Genomic DNA, 24,477 nt, shown 5'->3' with positions numbered 1-24,477 from the left:
AATCCATAAAACCATGTGAAGTAAAGTCTCATGCATCATAATAGGTGGGGTAAGTCAGAGTCAGACAGAAGCCCTACTGGTGGATATTTCTTCCTTACGTTTCTCTCTTGAGTTGTTCAATTTTCTTCAAGACAAAAACTCCTCAATGATGTCAGTGCACTAATATTTCTGCCACAGACTGCTGCTCATGATAAAATTTCTGGAAAAGAAGAAGCAGTGGGTAAATATAGAGAGACAAGTAAATCCATTTCAACTCATGACACAATATTCATGTCCTATTTTTCTTTAAACAGAAAGTACTGCAGAGTAATTGTTAACCTCAATATCAGAATACCCAAAGGCTCATGTAAAAACTGGCTTAGCAAATAGCAATTGGCAGTGAACAATAGAAGTGGACATGCATACATTTTTGTACTAGCTAGTATAGTCCTGCTTGCATCAAATTGATGAAGCACGTACATCTATTATAAAGGCATGCGATCAGATTCAGTGTTATTATTTCTCCGTTGTCTGAAAACTAAGGGTCATAATCACAAAAGCCCCAAGATTTGACACAAGCTCATAAACCCATTTTGAGCAGCCTGAATGCAGGAGTTTGGTACCATCTATGTTGCTATGGATGGTTAGTTGGTTACTCAGCTCTTACATAGATGTGTATCTAAGATTGCAGTTAGAAAAGAATATTTTTTTTATATCCATCCTGACATGGTGCCCACAGGCGGCTTAGTGCTTCCGTTCCACTATAAGGAAAAAGCTATTCTATTCGAGGTGTTAATGTCCACGAAAGGACATTCTGTATAGTATGGTTTCTGCAGTTCTTATTTTGCTGTTTCCAATCCAGTATCAAATAGCTCAGCAACAAGAAAAACAGGCCCAATGAAGCCAATATAACCTTTTGAAAGTTTTTGGCAGACCATCAGAGAAATAAAGATGAAAGGCATCATAATGAAAAGGCCAACTAACTGAAAACAGTACCACACTTTCATTGAAGGCTGACAACTACAATTATTGAAAATACATCAACCCATCTAAGTAAAAACCAGGAGAGTGGTCAGAAAAACAGCATGAACAAGATTAAGAAAGACCACACATCTAATGCTTAGTGTCCTGGGTGACAATTACTACAGATCTCCGGTTTAGCAATAATATTATTATCGGGAAATAGGGATGGGGGGTAACACTAGCCAAGATGGCTAAGGATACAAACTTGTAACCACAAGGTCACGAGTTCAAAGCCCTACCTTCTTGGTTTGAGCCGGTCAGCTATGGGCAACCTAGGCTAGTTTACCTCCTTGTGGTCCTTTGCCGACTAGGGTCACAAGGCAGGGCTTACCCGGATAGTGGCTACGGGTTTCCCTCGTCACCCCAAAAATAGGAAATAGGGACGTCACCCCAAAAACAGGAAATAGGGACAGGACCACCTGCTCTTCTGCAAAAACAATGTGATAGCAACAAAACTGCATGTTAAAGAAATACGAAATTCAAATTAGACAGAAACACTTATTTATACTTCATTCTAGGATGTCTAGATGACAGCAAGTTGCAGGATTCATTTAATATGACAACTATGGCCACGTAGAATAGCTCATTTTGTTCCCTTTGAGACCTTAAATGTCATTTCAACTGACAAAATGGAGACCACTCTCCTCCATTTGTGTGTTCCATATTCTACCGTTCTCTAGCCTAAAGGGCCAAAAGAACACAGTAAACATTTAAAATCACACACCAACCAATCAGTCATCAAAATATCAACTAATTGCAAAAGTTCTTTAGTAAGACTGTAGTAATCCTAGGGTCATCGAAGAACTTAGGCTGCTTTATTCTGCACTCCGGCATATACATTAATCTTTCCTCTAGGACATTTCAACCAATATCCACTGCAAACATAGTTTTATAAGATGGCTGAGGAGCACACTGTATATCTACATGAAATATAGAACAATAGTTAGAGAACCTTGGAATATCAAGCATTTGTTATAGAACCATGAAATATTCCTAGAGCAGGGTATATCTTTGCCTGAAAGTGCTACAACTGTACCTTTTTTGGCATTTTTGTTATCATTAAGCCCCACAGTTATAATTCAGTAACTTTGGTTTCTTTTAACATGACTGTCTTATAACAGTTCAAACCACCCCCACCCCTCAGATAAAGGAAAAGGAAAAAGAGCACAAAAAGCACCTTTATTCTGTCATTGACACCATTATGGATATTACAGAAGCTGCAACTCATTAGCCTGCACTGAAATGGCTTGTTGCTATTATCAGAACAAACAAGCCATATACAACTTTGGAGAAAATCTTAAAACCATTCAATTGAAATTTCAAATCATGTTTATTAGTTTACCTCTTCATCATATTCTTTTTTTTTTTTTTTTGGAAATTCTTCGTCATATTCTTCTTTATGCCTCTGTAAACCATTATTAGATCAAAAGCAAAAAGAACATGGACAACCAATTGATTGTTTCTTCTGGTTGGATGATTCAATCATGTGAATAATCATATTTTCCTTTTTGTCAATTGTAAGTATTATTGAAAACAGACATGTAAACATACACTCACACAAAATCTCCTTGGTATTGCCCTTCACACTGAAACTACAGCTGAACTTCATCCGGTGAAGAAGCCAACACTATTAACACTAAAAACCATACTTAATTTAGTTACTGGTCGATTGCGAATCTAGAGTTAGAAAAGAAAAGAATTTAGTCTTTGATATTCTCAAAATCGCTTAGAAAAGAAAACTAACAGGAATGCTAAATCCTGAAATTTCTTATAATTAATCATTGGGATATTATCAAGTTTCCAGAGTTATCCATGATTATACAACAGGAAACTATCAAAGAACTAAAAAAATTCTCATTACAATGAGAAGAAAATAAAGCTTACAGGTATTAAAATGGTAATCTCAAGAGTCAATAATGGGCGTAAACTCTCATAATTGAAAACTCGAAAAACGAAAATGTCTTCCAGAATGCCCAAGCAAGCACCCTAACTACATCGGACTCGAAATGGAGACAAGGAGAACTCTAAAAACCGAGGTAAATCATGTGATCATCTCCCAAGCAGCGACAGTGAAAACGAAGCAATCCGCAAATAAGATGCATTTCGGCTCAATTAGAAATTTCACAGCACGATCGAACGAGAAGCAGAATGAAAAAAATGCCAACGGCAAACGAGAGAGGTTAGCAGGGAAGAAAAGTTGGTAATCGCCTGGTTGTAGAGACGGCGGGAGATCTCGGCGTCGAATTCAATTACACGGCGGAGCAGCGACTGCTACGCCGGCGGTGGTTGTGAGTCCATCGTTCTTTACACCGGCGGTGGTTGTGAGTCCATCGTTCTTTACACCGGCAGTGGATTAACAAAAAAAAAAAAAAAAAAACAGCAGGTTTAGGCCCAATTATAAAACTTCGGCCCAATTTGAAACACGTTAAATTGTTCTAAATCCATATATTGGAAAATGGAAAATGGAAATGGGCTAGAACGCCTAAAACGCAATAGTTATGTCATGGAGCCGGGTCCACTTTGCAAGGTGAACCCAAATTTAAAATACATATGTTAATAATTTACATACTGAGTACTCACGGTAGTGAATGACGGAAAGGTCAAGCCCGCCAAACATTACCGTGATATTTACGATAGTGAGTGGCAGGCACTGTGGTCCCGCCATTCACTCTCATTGAACTTTCTGTCTCGTATATTCCAGTATGTTTTGACCCTTTGACATCGATAATTCATCTTTGGTGCAAGTTAAGTCTATTTTGATGTCTGGTAAATCTTTGACTTTGGTTATTGAGTAATAACCATTCACGAGACCCTATTCTCGAAATACTCATATATTCCATATATTGGAACCTATATATGCCTTGAAATTTATATTCATTCCTATGATCGTTTGACAACCCGTTATATATTTTTATAATTCCTGTTGAAGTGTTGAACCCAGAATCATTTATTGGAAACTTTTACCTTGACTTGAGCTTGAGCTGTTTTAATTTGAACTGTGAATATTTAGTTTGTAAAATTGTAAACATTCAGTATGTAAATTGTGAATTTTTAGACCCGAATCTAATGCACGGTGGCCCTGGGTTCACAGAATAATTTGCCTTAGTAAAAGAGGTAAATGAATCAAAAAAAAATTTTTATTTATGAAGTGTTTTTTGAATAGATTTATTAAGAGTATATAATTTATGTTTTTGATAATTTTTTCCCCAAACAATCTTTGTTTTCTGCTAGGTTTGGTTCATCTTAAAATACCTTAACTACGTATATACATTGATTCTTCTTTTTAACACTCTAATTAATTTAGTTGGAAGTAAAGAGTAACTGGTTCTATGGTGTAGTGGTTAGCACTCTGGACTTTGAATCCAGCGACCTGGGTTCGACTCCCGGTAGGACCTTCTCTTTTTGCCATGACACTACGCAATTTGCAATGCTACTGGGGAAACTAATGGTATTAAAATACGTTGAATGGAAAAATAAGGCATAACCGGTTCTATGGTGTAGTGGTTAGCACTCTGGACTTTGAATCCAGCGACCTGGGTTCGACTCCCGGTAGGACCTCTTCCTTTTGCCATGACATTACTGCAATTTCGAATGGTATTGGGGAAATTGACAGAAATAGAAAACGTTGAATGGACAAAAATAGGTACTCCGTAATTGACCACTCATTATTTTTAAATTTTAACAATGATGTTACGAGGGTTTTGGGCCTGATGACACATAATTTTTTGGAAGGGTAATGTAATTGGCAATTTATATCCAACACCACGGTGCGCGTTGCACTATGCGTCCAGATGCAAAACGACGTCGTTTTAATTATTTTTTTTTTGAAATTTTCCCGCCCCAGTGAATGGCAGTAGTTTTTTCTTTAAAAAAATCCGCTGTTCAAGAATATACATAATGTTATACTAGAATACACATAATGTTATACATGAATGTACATAATTATATAACAAAATATACATACTCTTTTTAAAAGATAATACACATAATCTAACATAATACATAATAAACATAAACTTTTAACATAATACACATCAACTCTTAACATAATACACACAAATTTTCTGATTCGGATGTACATAATTGTATAAAAAGAATGTACATAATTGTATAAAAAATACACATAACTGTATGAACCAATACACATAACGTTGTGAACAAATACACATAACGTTGTGAACAAATACACATAATCTCAGCAACTTCCTACCGCGCCTCCCAACACTACCCCAAAACGACGTCGTTTTGGGAGGCGCGCGGCGCACAGTGCTATGTGCGCCGTGGTGTAGGATATAACGATTGAATGTAATTAGTAATCATTATTACATGGATCATGGTGTACACAATTTGTGTAGACTAAATAAAAAGTATATTTTTAATAGGTACATTTTTTAAATGTATATTTTTAATATACTAAGGGTACAAATAAGTTATTGTTCTTCGACCGGGTTGAGCTCGAGAGAAAATAAATCGGGTGCGGGATCCTCCGAGTTTTTCCAAGAAGTTAAAAGATGTTTCTGCTTTATGACATTGTTGTACAAAACCTTGCCGCAGGGCAGTTATGTAAGCGCCGGATTATCGACGCTCTGCCAAAGCGGCGTTTTTTAACTCGACCCATCACTCAAAATCAAATTACTATTTTTTTTAAAAAAAAAGATAAATAATTATTTTTAAATAATAATTTTTAAAAAATATTTTAAATTTGGAGTGACTTGTTAGTAACTGAAAAACCTGCAAATTGGACTAATTGCATCAAATTGGTTAGTTTAGAGATTCAATATTAATTTTTCTTTCAAATTTAGTGACCTAATTGCATTATCATATATAATCCGATGACCTATTTGACCATTATTTCTAATTTTTTAAACACAATGGCATTTTTTTTCCCACAATTTTAAAATTGCTTATGCTAAATACTACTCGTATACAATTTCTTGAATAACTATTTGCCCTACTACACGTGCTTCATGTTTATCGATCATATGTTATGAATGTCAAATGTCAATTATTTTTCTTTATCTGCAAAAATAATAATAACTGTTCTGTTATAATTCATCATCATTATGGACATTATTATTGTAACGTATGTAACTGTTATACATTTATTGCATCAATTTAATACCTTTGTATTATGTATATATACTCTATACTTAGCTTGTTGTAGATGAAGATGATAATGAAGAGACTATCATCCTTTCTCCCTCATTTCTCCATTCACTATTCTATTTTTTTTTCCTTTTAACACGTTATCAGTACTTTGCTCTACATCCTAAATAAACTGAGAAGCAGGTGTTTAACATGTTCAATTGTGTTAGAAAAGAGGACATTGATGAAGGCGAATGGAGGTTGAAGCTTTGGCTTTTCTGTTTCTTTGGCTGCCTCGAGGTAAAAGGATACAACAGCGCAGCATTCTTGAGGTCAGATTCTATTTTGCTTAGCTTGTGCAATATTGTTGATAATCTAGTAAATGCAAAGTTGAGTATATGATGTGAATAATGGATCTGTTTTGAATGCTGCCACAAATTTTGAGTAAAAATGTAAAATATTGTGGATGCAAATTATGTGAGGTGCCGTGCTGTGCATGCTATAATCTTAGATATCATGTGAATGCTGTAGGTAATATAATTGTGAATTATATTCTTGTTGAAAGGATCTTGCACACAGCTTCTATTTACACTTTGATATCAGAAGTAAAAATGCAGCTTCATTATACAGAACATGTTCTTTGTAGAACTGATATTGCTTCTTGATGAGCATGCATATTATTGAGCTTATATTTTGCATTTTTGAAATTAGAATCCAATGTGGCTGCAAAGTTGAATTTGTCTTGATATGTTCTCTCTCGACATTATATATATATAGTTAACTATACTTTGCATCAGACCTTGCTACCAAGGCTACATATATTTGCCAAGAAACTATAGGGTTTTATTGGTGGCAAACTTATTTCAGTGGCTTTTTCACACCGATTCAATTGCATTATGGCATATTTGTTTTTCTTTTGTCCTGCCTATATTTTCATAAGTATAGATGTGGATTTGGGAGTATGTAATTTCCATAATGCCAAATCATCTGTAATTTCTATAAGATGTGCTAATTGATATGAATGGATTTATTTAGTGTTTTAGGCATAACAATATTTAATGCCTTACGCTGCATGTCCACAAAGTTTTTTTTGAGTATTTGGTTAAAATGCACATCTGCGAAATAGCTAACTCATTCCAAGCAATATGAGGCCCTCATATCATAAAGGATCTGGGGAAGGAAATATGCAGGTATTACAACCTTACCTTTAAGTGAGGTAAATGTTAAATACTTGGTTTGTTTTTTTTCTAATGCTATGCTACTCTCTAAAAGTCAAAATTGACTCACATCATGTTGGTTTGCCTGAAGCAAACAACTTGTGAATATTTTTTTTACACATGGTAATCACTGCCTGAAAATTCTGATCGGCGCAGTTTGAAAATTAAATTCGTGAAAAATACTTTTTGAACTCCTTTTGGCATGAAATTTTTTCTGGAGAACCTAGACTCTTGTTATTTGATGTCTGTAAAAAGATTTTGTTAAAAATATGCTTTGGTGATTCCAGAAAAATTAAAGTTTTGGCAGTGTGCTGTCAATTATTTTTCTGCCTGGAGCAATGTTGGGAAAACTTTTTGAAAAAATACTTCTAGACCTTGGATTGACATGAAAATTCTTATGTACGTTCTAGACTTGCTAAACTACATATCTGAAAAATCTTGTGTCAAAATGTGTTACCATTTTTTCACAGAAAATCCAGCAATCCAGGTCAAATTTCTGAAAATTTCTGCCGTTTTCAGCTTGTATATCTTGTTGTTTTGTGATATATTTTCATACTTGTATGAAACTATGAAATAAAGTGAGAGCTTGCTTGGAAAAGTATTGTCATTGACTCCCTGAAATAAGAATGAATGGGCCCAGCAGCAAATATGTGCTCATTATTCTTCGGCGAACGGTACTTCTCTCATTTTATTTTCTAATTTATGAATTAATAGAATCTTTTTTTTTCATGTCATGCATTATGTGTACCACACATGATACTTTTTATTAAAATGAATGTGCATGACTCAATTGAGATTTTGGTGTCCAAGACATAAGGGACAATTATATCACATATTGAATATGCTTATCTTTAATTGATAATATTTAGCCTATAATCTTTTGATTAGGCTTATATAAGAGAATTTGTTATTTCTCTTGTTGGCAATTAATTATTTGCTATAGGCCATAGCTATTGTGATTTATCACGTAACATATAAGTGAGACAATAGCATGAATTCTCAATATGGTTTTCATTGTTAGGTTGCACCTGTCGTTGCTAAACCTTAATTTGATCTTGTGATATCGATTAGATGATATGAGTCTAAACATTGTGATATATAGCATAAATATTGGATATAGCTTTGCCCAGAAGGCGAATTTGCTGCACTAATTATATGATAACAGCACCAGGACAAATTCCCCAAATGTAAAATTGACTTGTTACTGATTTAAAAGTCAATTGTTATTTGTCCAAATTCAAGTTTATTGGTTGCGCTAATTTATTATAGCATTAATGTTTCACATGAGTCTTTGACATTAAAATAAATACCAAATTTGAGTATTTATACAAAAAGATAGTACCTAATTTTTTAATATAGTTTTGCCCAGAAGGCAAACTAAGAACATTAATTTATCTGTCACTCGTTATCTTGCATGACATTTACGATAGTTACATTGTACTCCAGTAGTAGTACATGACAAATTACACTAAGGGGTCGTTTGGTTCACGGAATGTCAGATTACCTTAGGGAATGTTAGATTGCTGGGAATGTTAGATTACTGGGAATCTTAGATTCCTGTGTTTGGTTAAAATTGGTGTATGTTATATAATCATGTTTGGTTTAGGTTTATCTTTTATACACACACTATAATATCTCTAACATAACCAAGGTTATCTTACATAACCTAAGAAATTGAAGGGAATCACATTCCCTTCAAAATCCTATGTGGAGGGAATGTGACATTCCTTGGGAATGTTAGATTCCCTCAGATAATATGAACCAAACATAGGAATCTGAGTTTTGGAATGTTACATTCCCTTGGTTATGTTATATAACCTGAACCAAACGCCCCCTAAGTGTTTTGAATATCATTGATTTTTTGTTGAAAGATATCAAAAACTTAGTTTCCTTTTGCAAGAACATACTCTCTGAGTTTTGAATCTTCCCTACTTGACAATGTGTTTGGTCATTGGGCTTTTAAAAAAAAAAAGGTCTGAAAGATTCTGAATATGAATTGATCTTTGAGTGACTAATGACTCACGACTCGTGAATGAAGTCTGCGACTTCTATTTTTAATGCAATGCTACTATGCAAAAATGTTATGTGCTTAACAGCTAAAAGTGAGTCACACTATGTTGGTTTGCCTGAAGCAAATAAATTGCTAATATTTGGCGTTTAATCTCCCTAAGATTGTCGAATGTTTCAATCATTTTGTTCAATGTGTATGCTTGCCCTATCTGATTTTATATGCCACTTGTGGTAAATTTCATATACATTTGACAACTTATTATGTTGTGATAATCTTTACATTTTTAGAGACTCATTTTTTTAATTATGGCATGACCAATTGGGTCTCTTAGGGCAAACATAATGAGTTAGATATTACAATTTCTTATCCACATGAGTACTTTATAGAGCATGTGTGAAGGAAAAATTACTGAATTATATGTTTTGGGGATATATTTTTTTTACCCAAATCTAACTCGATGCATATCACAAATCAATCCCTCAAGGATTGCTATACCCCCCCCCCTTTTTTTTTCACCTAGTACGTGGTTTCAGAAGTAACATTTCCCTATCTGCGTTATTTTATTTGCGCAGTCTATTTTATATCACCACCACAACGTACCTCTAAAAGGGCTATCAAAGAAATCTCAGTCTATTGATTCAATACCGAAAGCCCATGATAGGGGATCAATACATATAATTGGGTACGTTGACTGCATTCCTAATGAAGATTGTTTCTCGGCATTAGGGGGAGATAATATACTACTCCGTAGCTTTTTGGAATGCCAAGAAATTTCATAAGAATAAAAACATCTTCATTATTTAAATCCATGTACTAGTTAGATTGAACTGGAAGTTCAAAAGATAATCTATTTGCGATTTAGCAAATAATCTGCCAAATATATCTATTGATCATAATGATCATAAAAGAAGTGACTAGGTCCTATATCATTGGACCAAACATATCTATCGATACTCCTTGACACTAGAAGTGTAGGAGATCTATCGGTGAAAGAGATATGGATCATAATACTAGATCTAGTAAAGAAATATTGTCACTCTTGAAATAGCTTGAATAATTATGTCCTGCAGACATTCGTCCAGATGACGAAAAAAAAAAAACCCTGGTAAGACTTATGGGTGCACCAAACAAACGTAAAACTAGGGATGCGGAACGACCAGATCAAAATATCTTTGGGAAATGTTTAGAATCTGGTTGTTTTATAAATTGCCATTACATTTACAAATATGGAATTTTTACAAAAAAGTTATAGTTGTCGACAACACAATTGCCATTACAAATTGCTCGTTATATGATAATCTGGATCCAGAGTTAGGCACCAGAAGTGCCATGACTATTTAATATATAAAGGAGCAATTAAGGCATAGCTCGACTCGCTAATATGAATAAATTCTCTTTATAACAACACACCATTAAGTGTTAACCCTGAAGGTTACAAATGGGTGTGTGCATGAAAGAGAAGTAAGAATAACAAGGTGATATGATATGTAGCGAGTTTGTAGCCTATGGGTCCATGCAGAGACCCTTAATTGATTTTAATCAAATATATTCTCCCATGGTAAATGGCATTAAGTTCCGCTACATAATACAATTGGCAGAATAATAAATTTAGATATGCAGTTAAACTTATCTTGAGAAATCCCTGATGGATTCATAATTCTCGAAATGAGGATTTATTTAAGTATTATTATGTGTCATTATTTACTCTTTAAAGGGTTGCGAATGAAGTTAATATCCTCATTGAAGGAATAATATGTATCATTGTGTGCTCGATAAAGGGTTGATAATGAACTTATTTATTATTTATTATCTCAGTCAAGATTGATGGTGTAAACATCAATGAAATATATAAAGAGCTTGATAATGTCAGTTCATGTTTAAAGATTGAGACTTTTGAAATAAAAAGCTTGTGAAAGCTATAAGTATTATCTCGACTTGAAGATCGAGTTTTTCTTTGAAATTTTTTTGTATACACCAGTCAGCCAACATCTAAGATTGCTTTTTCACATGTCTATATATGCATATAAGTGTCATGTTTTTATCAAACTAAAGGTTGCCTAATAATCTCTTAAAGCAGATAAGGAACCTTTTTGGACTCGAAGTCCCTTACTTCATTATCGTTGGAGCACCATTATAGAACCAGAAGTTCTATAATCGCAACATATTTGCGATGAAATTGCTAGCAAAATCTAGTGCTCCCCCCTACAAATGAAGTACTTGAATAATGATTAACATATCCTCCGGTATCTTCGAGATACAAAGACATGACATTTATGTAAGAAACCATGATACGGTTTTAATAGGCTACTTGGGTACTGGCTGTTTTGTTTGATCCCCGCAATGCGAAACCCAAACTGGTTATACAATGAATTTTCCTAAATGTTCAAAATGAGGACAATAACACTTGTGTTGCACAAATGTTATATGAGCTCTAGAAGAGCCATAAGATTATTGTACACTATAGTGACAATCCAGAAGATTTGTCCAATCCATCTCTTCGAATTTTGAAATATATGTAGAACTTGAAGATTGTTATCTTCAGGGGGAGACGGGAAGTACATTTACTCGAATCAATTCGGAAGATTGGACGTAAAATCCTGAAGATTAAGTCATAAAAGACTAACAATTGCGCACTATTTGCAACGCATAAATACATAAATATCATGTACTCTTTTCCTCACTAGTTTTTCTCCCATTGGGTTTTCTAGTGTGGTTTTTAACGAGGCATGAGTATGATATAGTAATGACAATGAGGAAAAGTTGCAAAATAATTGCTTAAATGGACAAACCCCAAAATCCTGAAGATTATGCGGTTTGCGCCCTGAAGGCTTATGGTTGTACTCTTTTTCCCTTAACTAAGTTTTTCCCACAGGGTTTTCTTAAGTTAAGGTTTTTAATGAGGCGACCAAATACAATATATGTTTTTACATATATCATGTACTCTTTTCTTCAACTAGGTTTTTCCCACGTGGTTTTCCTAGTGAAGTTTTTAATGAGACATGAATATATTTTCTATTGTACTCTTTTCTTGTCTAGGTTTTTCCCACCGGGTTTTCCTAGCAAGTTTTTTTTTTACGAGACGAAATCGTGGTCAAATAATGTCCAAGGGGGAGTGTTATAATTCATCATCATTATGGACATTATTATTGTAACGTATGTAACTGTTATACATTTATTGCATCAATTTAATACCTTTGTATTATGTATATATACTCTATACTTAGCTTGTTGTAGATGAAGATGATAATGAAGTTTTTTTTTCCTTTTAACATGTTCGAATTTGTAACACCCCTGTTTCCAAAAATAAAAATCCAAGATAACTTTTCAAAAATAAGAAATAATAATAATAGTAATAATAATAATAATAATAATAATAATAATAATCTTTTCAAGAATCAATTTCAATGAATATGGAGGAATACCAAATCAATAATGGGACATGGTCTTATTTAATTAAGCCCTAGTGAACAATAATTAATCTACTGAATACTACACAAATTTCTCATTCAAATGGAACTGGTCTAAAACCTTAATGGCATGTTTGGTTCGTTGGAAAATTTTTCCTTGAATTTGAAGAAAATTGGTTTTCCCTTTGTTTAGTTCATGGAAAACATTTTCTTCAAGAACGAGGAAAACATTTTCCATAACCCACCTTGGTATTTTGTTTTCCATACAAAACAAGTATGACAATAATGTCCTCACCAACTTTTCTTAATTACCATTATTATTGTGTTTATACTCACTAGTAACTTACTCGTGCAATGCACGGTCATTAAATATGGCCTATTAGTAATTCAAGATTATCGTCGTATAATAGTAATAAAAAAAAATGAAAGCAAATTATAAGTTATAAATTATTCAATAACAAATAGATAAATAAATTACAAATTGTTGAAAATTTCTTTATGTACGCCATTTTTTGTCGTACAGACAAACTCTCCATTCTCCCCACAAATCAATACTTTTAACCCCCTTGGACTACTTACTCTTGAAATTGCAACATACATTTGACCATGGTTAAACACGGACTTTTTCAAAAACAAACCGACGTGTGCTAATGTTTGCCCCTGGCTTTTATTGATTGTCATTGCATAAGAAAGCATCAAAGAGAATTGTTTCCTCTAAAATTTGAATGGTAGTCTTGGATCTGAAGGTGTTAGTGACATTCGAGGAACTAAAACTTTTGTTCCTACATGAGCTCCGCACATAATCTTCGCTTCTATAACCCAATCAGCCAATTTGGTAATAATCAACCGAGTACCATTACAAAGGCCTAATGAATGGTCAATGTTTCTTAACAACATCACTGGAGAGCCTACCTTTAGCGTAAAACAATGGTTTGGAATACCCAAGCATTTGATTCCATTCAAGAATTCAGGTGTGTGCAAATCTGACAACATATCCACATTTGAATCGGACTTGCACACTGAATCACAACTCAAATATGTTCTACCTTTGGATTCATCCATTCCATTCATATACTCATTAATGCTGTGAACCACATCCAATGTTGGAGCTAAAATAGCACGGTTTTCAAGAACATATCGATCATAGTTTGCACTACGGTAATTAGGGAACGTAGATTCAACTATTGTAGTAATCAGATCATCCCCACAGTGCAATATATTCTGTTGCGGTATAGATATATCGCAATCCATATCATTTGCTATCCCTACAACACCGTCACCAATCTCAGCTATCCACTTGGCGAAATCTTCTACTTCGTGATAGTCCACATAATCTTGGATGTTACGCAACCGATGATTTTTTGTTAACCTCAATACTCTACAATTTTTCCATAAGTACGATGAATTGATTGTTGCTCCGACAATATCTTGCATTGTCCCCTTTGGAATAACTGGAAGTATTTGCCTAAAGTCTCCACCAAGTACAAGTGTCTTCCCACCGAAGGTCATTTCCAAACTACCAGGATTTTGAAACCTTAGCAAATCTCTCATTGTCTTGTCCAATGCTTTGAAGCAATGTTTGTGCATCATAGGAGCTTCATCCCAAATGATAAGACTGCAACGCACGATTAATGCTGCCAATGGACTACCTTGTTTAATGTTGCAAGTAGAGTCCTCATTTATATTGATAGGTATGGCAAACCTCGAGTGGGCTGTACGTTCACTAGGTAGCAGTAATGATGCTATACCGCTAGATGCAACATTTAGAACAATTTCACCTCTTGACCTTATGCATGAAGAAAGTGCTCGCCATAGAAAAGTCTTGCCAGTTCCTCCATAACCATACACAAAAAACAACCCTCCTGCCTTTGCATCAACATCTGCCATAATTGCGTTGTAGGTATGTCGCTGCTCGTCTGTTAATTGGCCAACTAATTGTTCATTCTCAAGCCTTTGCGCTTCACGATCATATGAAAGTTCTTCATATATAAGTCTATTAGATGTAAGTCTGGATGCACCATAATCCGGAACAGGCATGTATGGGAAGTCCTTTAGGGTCCTGCCCCACACGGCTAGCAATTGTTCAATCTCATTCAATGCATAGTTCTTTCGTTCTTGTTTGGTCAATATTAGTTCTGAAAAATACAACGGTATAGTAGTTAAACGGATTACATTATAAAAAAACACAATCACACATTATACAATGTATGCTATTGTATTAGATTGATAAAAAAATAGAACCTAGATCTTTTGTTAGATGTCTAGTATTAAATTGCACGTCATCAGCTAAATGATGCCACTGATGCCGCACCGCTTCCCATACAGTCTCTGGTTTTGCAATTGAGTTGGAAGTCAGGAGTGTAATAAACAATTTTCTCAGAGCATGAGCTGATGCCCATTGACTTGCTTCGTTTACCGCGTCAACATACTCTTTGTCGTCATCTAACAACCCTCTAGCATAACACGCTTCTCTAAAAGAAACATGCGTTTGACCGGCTACAGTTTTTAGATCTTCAATAAACATCGAAGATAATAGATTTCTCCAGTGCCCGGTGGTACGTAGAAGATTTGCCCTATTGCAAAACCCTTTTTCCGTGGATGCCATTGCCTTACGTCTTTCTTCCAAACAAATTTTGTGGGCATCTCAGCATAAGTCAATGATCTTGCCTCTTGGTACTTTTTATTTGTTTCAAACCATTCTAGAAACATGTTGTGCGCTACAGACGGGCGGTTTAAAACGTCGTCCATTGCATCATCATCTTCAAACACAACCGTCTGCTGTTCTGGCAAATGGAAGCTCAAACACTCTACCGCTGGATTCTTATGTTGTATCTCAAATCCAAACAGACGCCACGATGCCTCACACGGTGAAATGTATCTACAGTCGCAATACATATTTATTTCATCCACAACGGTACCATGTTGTTCATCAGCATTCGTCTTGTAGAATTCAGCGGTAACCCTATCATGCCCCTTGTTAACGTATTTGAACAAATATTTGATTGAGCGGGATTGATTACACCACTCAACATTAATATGAGCCTTGTACTTTAAGAGAATGTGCCGATTGTGGGGAACCACGTATCTATTATCAAGTTCAATTCCATTCCTATTTACTGTACGTGTAACAGCCCGTGTTACGGCCTCTAAACCAATAAATTATTTAATCATTTACCCAAAAGAAAGAATTAAATTCCATTAATTAATTAGGAAGAGTCCACCATAAGCACATGGACCGTTATCCCTAAAACCAACCCCTTAGTCCTATAAGAAATAGAATTAGCGAACCCATACCATTTAGACCCTAATTGGGACTCTTAGATATATAAATAGGGACATAGGAGGCACCTAGAACTCACACCACAATAACTTACACCACACAAGAATTCCCAAGAAATCCCATAAGAGAAATCAAGAAAGAAGAAATCTTAAAGAAAGACCCTTCATAGCCAAAGAATTTAATTAAGGCGAAGAGGTAACCCATGTCTCAACAAAACCTATTTTCTTTGCTATAATCTTCTTCTTTGGCTCCCTCTATATGCTTGTGTCTTGATGAAATCTTCTATGATAATTATGAAATGATCTTGATGAATGATGTGATGATTTTATGTGAGATCTTGATAATCTTGATGGTGATAAGAGGATCTTGATGATCATGTGATATTCTTGATAAATCTTAATGTTTCGTGATATTAAAGATGAACTATGATTTGATGATTTAAATATGATTAGAGCCCTAGGATGAATCGTGAAATTCGTATTGTGATATTCTTGGTATATTTAGGTGGGAATTCGCATGTTCGGGTGTTGATTATGTTTAGAAGTCATGATAGGATGTGTTCTATGTGATTCTTGCTTTTGATCCGTTAATTGTTTACGTGGTGTCATCAATTGCGTTTAAAAGTGTCTAAGCATGGTTTCGGGTTCCACGAAAGATCCCGGGACGTATACTTTGGAAAAGAGTCAGTGGGGGATAGGTGGGGGTAGGGGGACCTGCTACCTACCCGCTGCCGAAGTAACGGCACCGGCAGCGGGCAGACGTCTGCCCGCCGGGCACCCGCTGCCCGGAGGTCTGTCGCCGGCGGGTGGCCCTCCACCCGTCGGCAACCCGCTGGAAATTTGCCCACTTTGGGACTTCGGCTTCCCCGTTTGATGTTCCCCTACCCCCGTGGTGTCCCAACGGAATCCGTTTGTCGTGCATGAGTCTAGTTGATGTTTCGGGTACCGTTCGTAGGATAAAAGAGTCTCGTATATTGCATGCTAGTTGAATCGGTAACCCGTTGGCCTAGGAGGAAGACGTATGAACCCCTTAGGACTAATCTTAGTATGTGGATAAACACGCATAAGTTTATTTATACGCTTTCCCACTTCCCTATGTGCTAATATGTGTTGCTATGTGTTATGTGAGCATGATACCCCAATTTGGTTGCGATCAAATTGGTTATACACGAGCTGCGGTTCGTTATCTTGGCTGCGGTCAAACTGGTTACTCATGAGCTGTGGTTCATTCTCCTGGCTGCGGTCAGTGACTCACTTCTTGGGCTGCGGTCCACATGGGCCTAGTGTGCTATGGTCCACCGACTGGACGCGCCAGACGGTGTGTAGGGCCACTAGCCCGAGGAAGGCCATAGTCAACCAAATGAGTGATCAGGCGGTGTGTAGGGCTATGGTCAGCTGCGATCCACCGAGTGTATGTGCCAGCGGTGTGTAGGGTCGTAGTCCCCAAAGATCATTGCCCACCGAATGAGTCCCTCAGGCAGTGTGTAGGGCTTTGACTAGCTACGACCCACCGACTGAGCTCGTCAAGCGTTGTGTAGGGTCGTAGTCCCCAAAAGAGGATCACAGTCCACCGACTGAGCGCGTCAGCGGTGTGTATGGCTGTGATTCGCCGTTGAAACTATTGACGGTCTATACAATTGGCTGCGGTCAATTCCTTCATGCTGCGGTATGAGGTAGGGTGCAGCGGGGCCGTGTTAGTGCTATATGCACTAACCCTCATGTTTGGTGCATGCGATTGGTCCCGTGGCGCCACCAAAGTGTGCTTGTGTGACAAGGATGTTGATTGAATGATGATGTGAATGATTTGAAAGTGAACTGTGACCTTAGATACTTGTTCTTTATGATATTGTCTCTATATAACTGATTATCATTGTTTAATGTGCTTATCCCTACCTGTCGAGTCTGTTCCTGGTTTTAAAGCTAGAGTCTCCTAAGTATATATCTTCCTGCTTCAAAATGGTTTATATATATATATATATATATATATATATATATATATATATATATATATATATATATATATATATATATATATATATATATATATATATATATATATATATATATATACCTATATTGTATTTCAACGCGTTGGAGTGGGTTACCAGCATCATTCGCTGAACAGATATATTTGGCTTTCAGGCACAGATGATTAACTTCCGGAGCGCGCTAGAAGAACTTGGATTAGATAGATAGTTTTCCTTTCGGCCTGCGTGCCATGATGATGTATTGAGGATATTTAGTTAGTTTAGCCTGTGCATCTGAGTTCTCCAGCTCAGATGTGGCATAGCACCCCGCACTCTTTTGTTTAGTACTACTATGTTTTGGGATTTAATGAGAATTTACCTTTATTATATAAGTTCTAAAAGTTTCGAAATTTTGGGGTGTTACAGATGGTATCAGAGCCTAAGTTTGACCCTAAGACAAGACTCTTAAGACCAGACTTTAGGACATTAGGCTTGAACTCTAGGTGTTCAGGAACATAGGATTTAGGAATCATAGGACGCGCGGTGAGATTGTGAGCCCCCTAAAACTTCCCCTCACTCTAAATCACGCTTAATTTAAAGAACTTCCCCCTACACTCATAGCATCAAGGTAAGGATGCAAAATAATATCGACCTGTAAACCCCAGGATGGCACCAACAAAGAAACAGGCAAAAGCACCAGGACTCCCCACACATGAATCCTTGATTCAGAATCTGCAGCACCTGGCCCAAGTTGCCCAGACACTAAGCAACACAGTCCTTCAACCACCACCACCAAACAGAAACTTGGAAATCCACCGCCAAGTCTCGGAACATCGATCGCCTACCTTCTTAGGGGATGAAGACCCCACAATTCTCGACGAATGGATCGCAACCTTTGACAAAATATTCGGAACAATAGAATGCCCGGAAAATCACCAAATAGAAACAACCTCCTTCTACTTCAGGCACGAAGCCGACCTCTAGTGGGCCCACGAGAAACCCAGTTGCGAACAAAGCCCGGGATTCAACTGGGAGGCCCTAAAAGCACAATTACGGGAAAAATTCTACCCTAGTCACATAAAAACAGCCATACACGAAGAATTCCTCCATCTAAAACAAGGAGCAACCCCAATCACAGAATACTACCGGCAGTTCCTCAAGTTGGCTCGCCTCGCACCCTAGCTGGTACCTATAGAGTCAATCAAAATCGAGAAATTTATGACAGGCCTCAACCTCGAAAGCCAGAAGGCCCAAACCATACGCAAACCAAGAACTCTTGAAGAAGCCTATGCCAAGGTATCCCAACTACAACAAATACCGAGCAGGCCACAGGAAACACGCCTGGGACACGTGATAACCAAAGAGGGGATTAGGGTGGACCCAACCAAAATCCACGCCGTCAAGGAATGGCCCACACCGAAATCACTTTCAGAGGTCAGAAGCTTCCTAGGCTTAGCAGGCTATTATCGAAGGTTCGTACCCGATTTTACCAAGATAGCCCAACCCCTCACCAAGCTCATGAAGAAGGAAACCCCATTTCGATGGGACGATAGCTGCACCTCAGCCTTTCAAGAATTGAAAGAAAAAGTGACCACAGCACCCGTCCTAGCCCTTCCCTCTGGAGTGGAAGGATTCGAAGTTTTCAGCGACGCCTCCAAAAAGGGACTAGGATGCGTACTAATGCAAAGGGGCAAAGTAATAACATACGCATCCAGGAAACTCAAAACCCACGAAGAAAACTACCCCACACACGACCTCGAGCTAGCTGCCATCGTGTTCGCCCTGAAAATTTGGAGGCATTACCTATACGGAGTGCAATGCAAAATTTATACAGACCATAAAAGCCTGAAGTATATCTTCACCCAGAAGGATCTAAACATGCGACAACGAAGATGGTTAGAACTTATAAAGGATTATGACCTAGATATTCAGTACCACGAGGGGAAGGCTAACGTCGTGGCAGACGCCCTAAGCCGAAAGACTAACCACTCCCTCAACACCACCTGGATTCTGTCAGACGAGCTATGCAAGGACTTCCAAAGGTTGAATTTGGAGGTAGTAGAGCAAGGACAAACAAATTCTGAAATCCACCTATTCAATGTCAGAATCATACCCACACTACTTGAGGAAATCAAAGCCAGGCAGCAACAAGACCCAGAACTAGATAAAATACGACTCGACCTGATTCAGGGAAAAGACGGACCATTCAAAATATGTGAACATGGTAGCCTCCGCTATCAAGGAAGATGGTTCGTACCCACGACACGCCCCCACATGAAACAACAAATCTTGGAAGAAGGGCACAACTCACCATACTCGGTGCACCCCAGAGGGGACAAATTATACCAAGACGTGAAAAAGATGTTTTGGTGGCCCAACATGAAAAAGGAAATCGCAGACTTCGTGAGCAAAAGTCTAAACTGCCAAAGGGTAAAAGCCGAACGATGCAAGCCCAAGGGACTCGTACAACCCCTAGAGATACCGCTAGGAAAATGGGACTCCATATCCATGGATTTCGTTGGAGGATTACCCACGACACCAACATGTAAGGATAAAATCTGGGTAATAGTGGACCGGCTAACCAAGACAGCACGGTTCATTGCCATGAAAGAGACATGGACAATGACACAACTAGCTAAGGCCTACCTAAACCGAATAGTGAAGTACCACGGAGTCCCCCGAAATATTGTGTCCAATAGAGATCCCAGGTTCCTCTCACAATTCTGGGAGTCTCTACAAACAGCCATGGGGACACGGCTGAACCTGAGCACTGCCTTCCACCCCACTACCGACGGTCAAACTGAGAGAACCATTCAAACTCTCAAAGACATGCTAAGAGCCTGCATGTTAGACTTCCAGGGGACATGGGAAGAACACCTAGACCTCATCGAATTCTCTTACAACAACAGCTATCACGCAAGCATCCGCATAGCTCCCTACGAAGCACTGTACGATAAAAAATGCAGAACACCCTTATGTTGGGAAGACATGGTCAGTCCAGTGGCACTGGGATCCCAATACCTACAAGACACCATAACTAAAGTCAAACACATACAAGAAAGAATGAAGGCGGCCCAAGACCGCCAAAAATCTTACGCCGACCTGGGGAAGAAGCAAGCCGAGTTCTCCATAGGGGAAAAGGTCTGGCTAAGAATCTCACCCACACGAGGGGTGATGAGGTTCGGAAGAAAAGGGAAACTCAGCCCCCGGTTCATCGGTCCCTACGAAATCATAGAAAAAGTCGAGGACCTGGCCTACCGCCTCGCCCTACCCATCGAACTGGAGCGAGTACACAACGTATTCCACATATCCCAACTAAAGAAATATATACACGATCCAAGTCACGTGCTACAACCCGAGGCCATGGGCCTGGACAACACACTAACTTACGAAAAGAAACCCGTAAGGATCCTGGACACCAAGACAAGAACCACTCGGCAGCGAACCATAGAAATGGTAAAAATCCTCTGGACCAACCACGGGGCCGAAGAGGCAACATGGGAACTCAAAGACACAATGAAGGAACGCTACCCTGAACTCTTCACACAAGGTAACCAATGCGAAAGCGTAGGATAAGGGAAGAGGTCAACTCAGCAAAACCAAAGCTTCGGGGACGAAGCTTCCCGTTAAGGGAGGGAGAGTGTAACACCCCGTGTTACGGCCTCTAAACCAATTAATTATTTAATCATTTACCCAAAAGAAAGAATTAAATTCCATTAATTAATTAGGAAGAGTCCACCATAAGCCCATGGACCCTTATCCCTAAAACCAACTCCTTAGTCCTATAAGAAATAGAATTAGCGAACTCATACCATTTAGACCCTAATTGGGACTCTTAGATATATAAATAGGGACATAGGAGGCACCTAGAACTCACACCACAATAACTTACACCACACAAGAATTCCCAAGAAATCCCATAAGAGAAATCAAGAAAGAAGAAATCTTAAAGAAAGACCCTTCATAGCCAAGGAATTTAATTAAGGCTAAGAGGTAACCCATGTCTCAACAAAACCTATTTTATTTGCTATAATCTTCTACTTAGGCTCCCTCTATATGTTTGTGTCTTGATGAAATCTTCTATGATAATTATGATATGATCTTGATGAATGATGTGATGATTTTATGTGTATCCACCGAGTGTATGTGCCAGTGGTGTGTAGGGTCGTAGTCCCCAAAGATCATTGCCCACCGAATGAGTCCCTCAGGCGGTATGTAGGGCTTTGATCAGCTACGACCCACCGACTGAGCTCGTCAAGCGGTGTGTAGGGTCGTAGTCCCCAAAAGAGGATCACAGTCCACCGACTGAGCGCGTCAGCGGTGTGTAGGGTTGTGATCTGCCGTTGAAACTATTGACGGTCTATACAATTAGCTGCGGTCAATTCCTTCATGCTGCGGTATGAGGTAGGGTGCTGCGGGGCCGTGTTAGTGCTATATGCACTAACCCTCATGTTTGGGGCATGCGATTGGTCCCGTGGCGCCACCAAAGTGTGCTTGTGTGACAAGGATGTTGATTGAATGATGATGTGAATGATTTGAAAGTGAACTGTCACCTTAGATACATGTTCTTTATGATATTGTCTCTATATAACTGATTATCATTGTTTAATGTGCTTATCCCTACCTGTCGAGTATGTTCCTGGTTTTAAAGCTAGAGTCTCCTAAGTATATATCTTCCTGCTTCAAAATGGTATTCATATATATATATATATATATATATATATATATATATATATATATATATATATATATATATATATATATATATATATTTACCTATATTGTATTTCAACGCGTTGGAGTGGGTTACCAGCATCATTCGCTGAACAGATATATTTGGCTTTCAGGCACAGATGATTAGCTTCCGGAGCGCGCTAGAAGAACTTGGATTAGATAGATAGTTTTCCTTTCGGCCTGCGTGCCATGATGATGTATTGAGGATATTTAGTTAGTTTAGCCTGTGCATCTGAGTTCTCCAGCTCAGATGTGGCATAGCACCCCGCACTCTTATGTTTAGTAATACTCTGCTTTGGGATTTAATGAGAATTTACCTTTATTATATAAGTTCTAAAAGTTTTGAAATTTTGGGGTGTTACAGCACGGCCACCATCCCGCCATCGATATACTGGGTAGCCATCTTCATCAAAACTGGAGCTGTTAACAAATTTCTTAGGGAAATACTTGGAACACTTCCCAGCAACCATGCATGGTGAGTTTTTCCTATTTGGTCCATAGGGGCCTTGAATCATAAATTCTCCTACAGCATTGTTATATTTTGGACCTAGATTTTGATTTGGAATCTCTGTCGATATTATGTTGTCAAGGTCATCCACCACATTTGTAGAGTTTTTCTTCTCTAGGAACAACAGGATATGAGCATGTGGTAACCCTCTCTTCTGGAACTCAATTGTATATATCACTATATTAGAGAAACAAATGTATTGTGTTAAAACATTTGGTTTGCAACGTACGTGAAATTAGAAGGAATAGATTAACAATTAGTTACGTACCTGCTCTCACTGGTCCAAATAGATTGTGTTTTTTACAATCGGTCAACAACGCGTCCAACTTTAGCTTGAATAAGCGGCTTATGATATCGGGCCGATCTTCAGGTCTCAAATTATGTTTCTAAAGGTACCGTTCAATCTCTGCCCACTTGGGATTGCATGTGAATGTAATGAAAAGATTTGGATATCCAATCCACCTTCAGATTGCCATTGCATCCTGGTAATTCTGTATCATGTAACGTGCACCACCAGTAAAACTTGATGGTAGAATTACCCAACAACCTTGTGCAGCGGGGTTTACTTCACCACATGTCAGGGCATCAGTTAAACAACTATAAGACTCACACCTTAGTCTTTTCTGGTGCGTCCTGATATAAAGTAGCCTCCCCGACTCTACCATAGTGTAACCATCCACAAGGAATTGCTGGAACAACCTCCGCGAATACAACAAAGTAAACATTTCCAATGCTCGTTCATGGAGCCTAAAAGCAAAATACTCCCTTGGACTAATTCTTTGTCTACATTTTGAACCAAACCCTCTTAGTACACTAAAAGGGATATCATCCATATACTCGTCCTCACCGTATGGGAATAGTAATGGGTATTGCAACGGTAAGTACGGTGGGTTTAGCGTGCTGATTCTCTTTAGTTGGCCGCTATTAGTTTCTACCAGAATGTCCCTTTCTCCCATATTTGGCTCAAGATCGCCAACTATCAAAGCTGCTACTTCTGATACAGCCGGTAAATTGTATGTTCTCGTATCTTTAGTCCACTTTCCTAGCAATTTCATCCTCACTTCAGCCGTGGATTATTTTCTAATTCAGCCCTTGCCATCCGAAATAATTTCACCAACACATTGTGCTTGTCCAAATCACCTTGTATGTCTTTAACTATTTCAGTGTGTATGTTATTATCTTCACCATCGGGCCTAAAAGATGTTTTGAACTTATATTAAAAAAAATGAAAATCGCAACTTAAACTTTAAAAATGAATCCTTTAGTG

General features: G+C 37.8%; 2 protein-coding genes and 2 non-coding genes across 4 annotated transcripts; 2 read left to right on the top strand and 2 right to left on the bottom strand.

Annotated features, from left to right (window-relative positions):
- The first annotated feature begins 4,325 nt into the window (after positions 1-4,325).
- TRNAQ-UUG lies at positions 4,326-4,397 on the top strand. The gene has a single exon. It is a non-coding gene; the product is annotated as a tRNA-Gln (tRNA).
- Positions 4,398-4,488: 91 nt separating this feature from the next.
- On the top strand, positions 4,489-4,560 carry TRNAQ-UUG. The gene has a single exon. It is a non-coding gene; the product is annotated as a tRNA-Gln (tRNA).
- Positions 4,561-13,436: 8,876 nt separating this feature from the next.
- On the bottom strand, positions 13,437-15,327 carry LOC109166926. The gene is made up of 2 exons (XM_019315824.1): positions 14,964-15,327; positions 13,437-14,857 (listed from the first exon to the last, which is right to left on the bottom strand). The coding sequence occupies exons 1-2, from the start codon at positions 15,325-15,327 to the stop codon at positions 13,437-13,439; spliced, it is 1,785 nt and encodes a 594-aa protein (XP_019171369.1).
- An 8,347-nt stretch (positions 15,328-23,674) lies between these two features.
- On the bottom strand, positions 23,675-24,265 carry LOC109166925. Its single transcript, XM_019315823.1, has one exon. The coding sequence runs from the start codon at positions 24,263-24,265 to the stop codon at positions 23,675-23,677; it is 591 nt and encodes a 196-aa protein (XP_019171368.1).
- Between the last annotated feature and the right edge of the window lie 212 nt (positions 24,266-24,477).

The sequence above is a fragment of the Ipomoea nil genome, unplaced genomic scaffold (genome assembly GCF_001879475.1).
Source record: "Ipomoea nil cultivar Tokyo-kokei standard unplaced genomic scaffold, Asagao_1.1 scaffold3130, whole genome shotgun sequence".
Lineage (NCBI taxonomy): Eukaryota > Viridiplantae > Streptophyta > Magnoliopsida > Solanales > Convolvulaceae > Ipomoea > Ipomoea nil.
The sequence above is the reverse complement of the archived record's forward strand: the minus strand, read 5'-3'. Positions and strand labels throughout refer to the sequence as shown.

Excerpts from the sequence above, each read along its gene's own strand:
- LOC109166925 (XM_019315823.1), bottom strand. The coding sequence starts at position 24,265 with ATGAAATTGCTAGGAAAGTGGACTAAAGATACGAGAACATACAATTTA.
- LOC109166926 (XM_019315824.1), bottom strand. The coding sequence starts at position 15,327 with ATGGCATCCACGGAAAAAGGGTTTTGCAATAGGGCAAATCTTCTACGT. Across the intron at positions 14,858-14,963 it reads ACATCTAACAAAAGATCTAG|AACTAATATTGACCAAACAA; the intron begins GTTCTATTTTTT and ends TGTATTTTTCAG.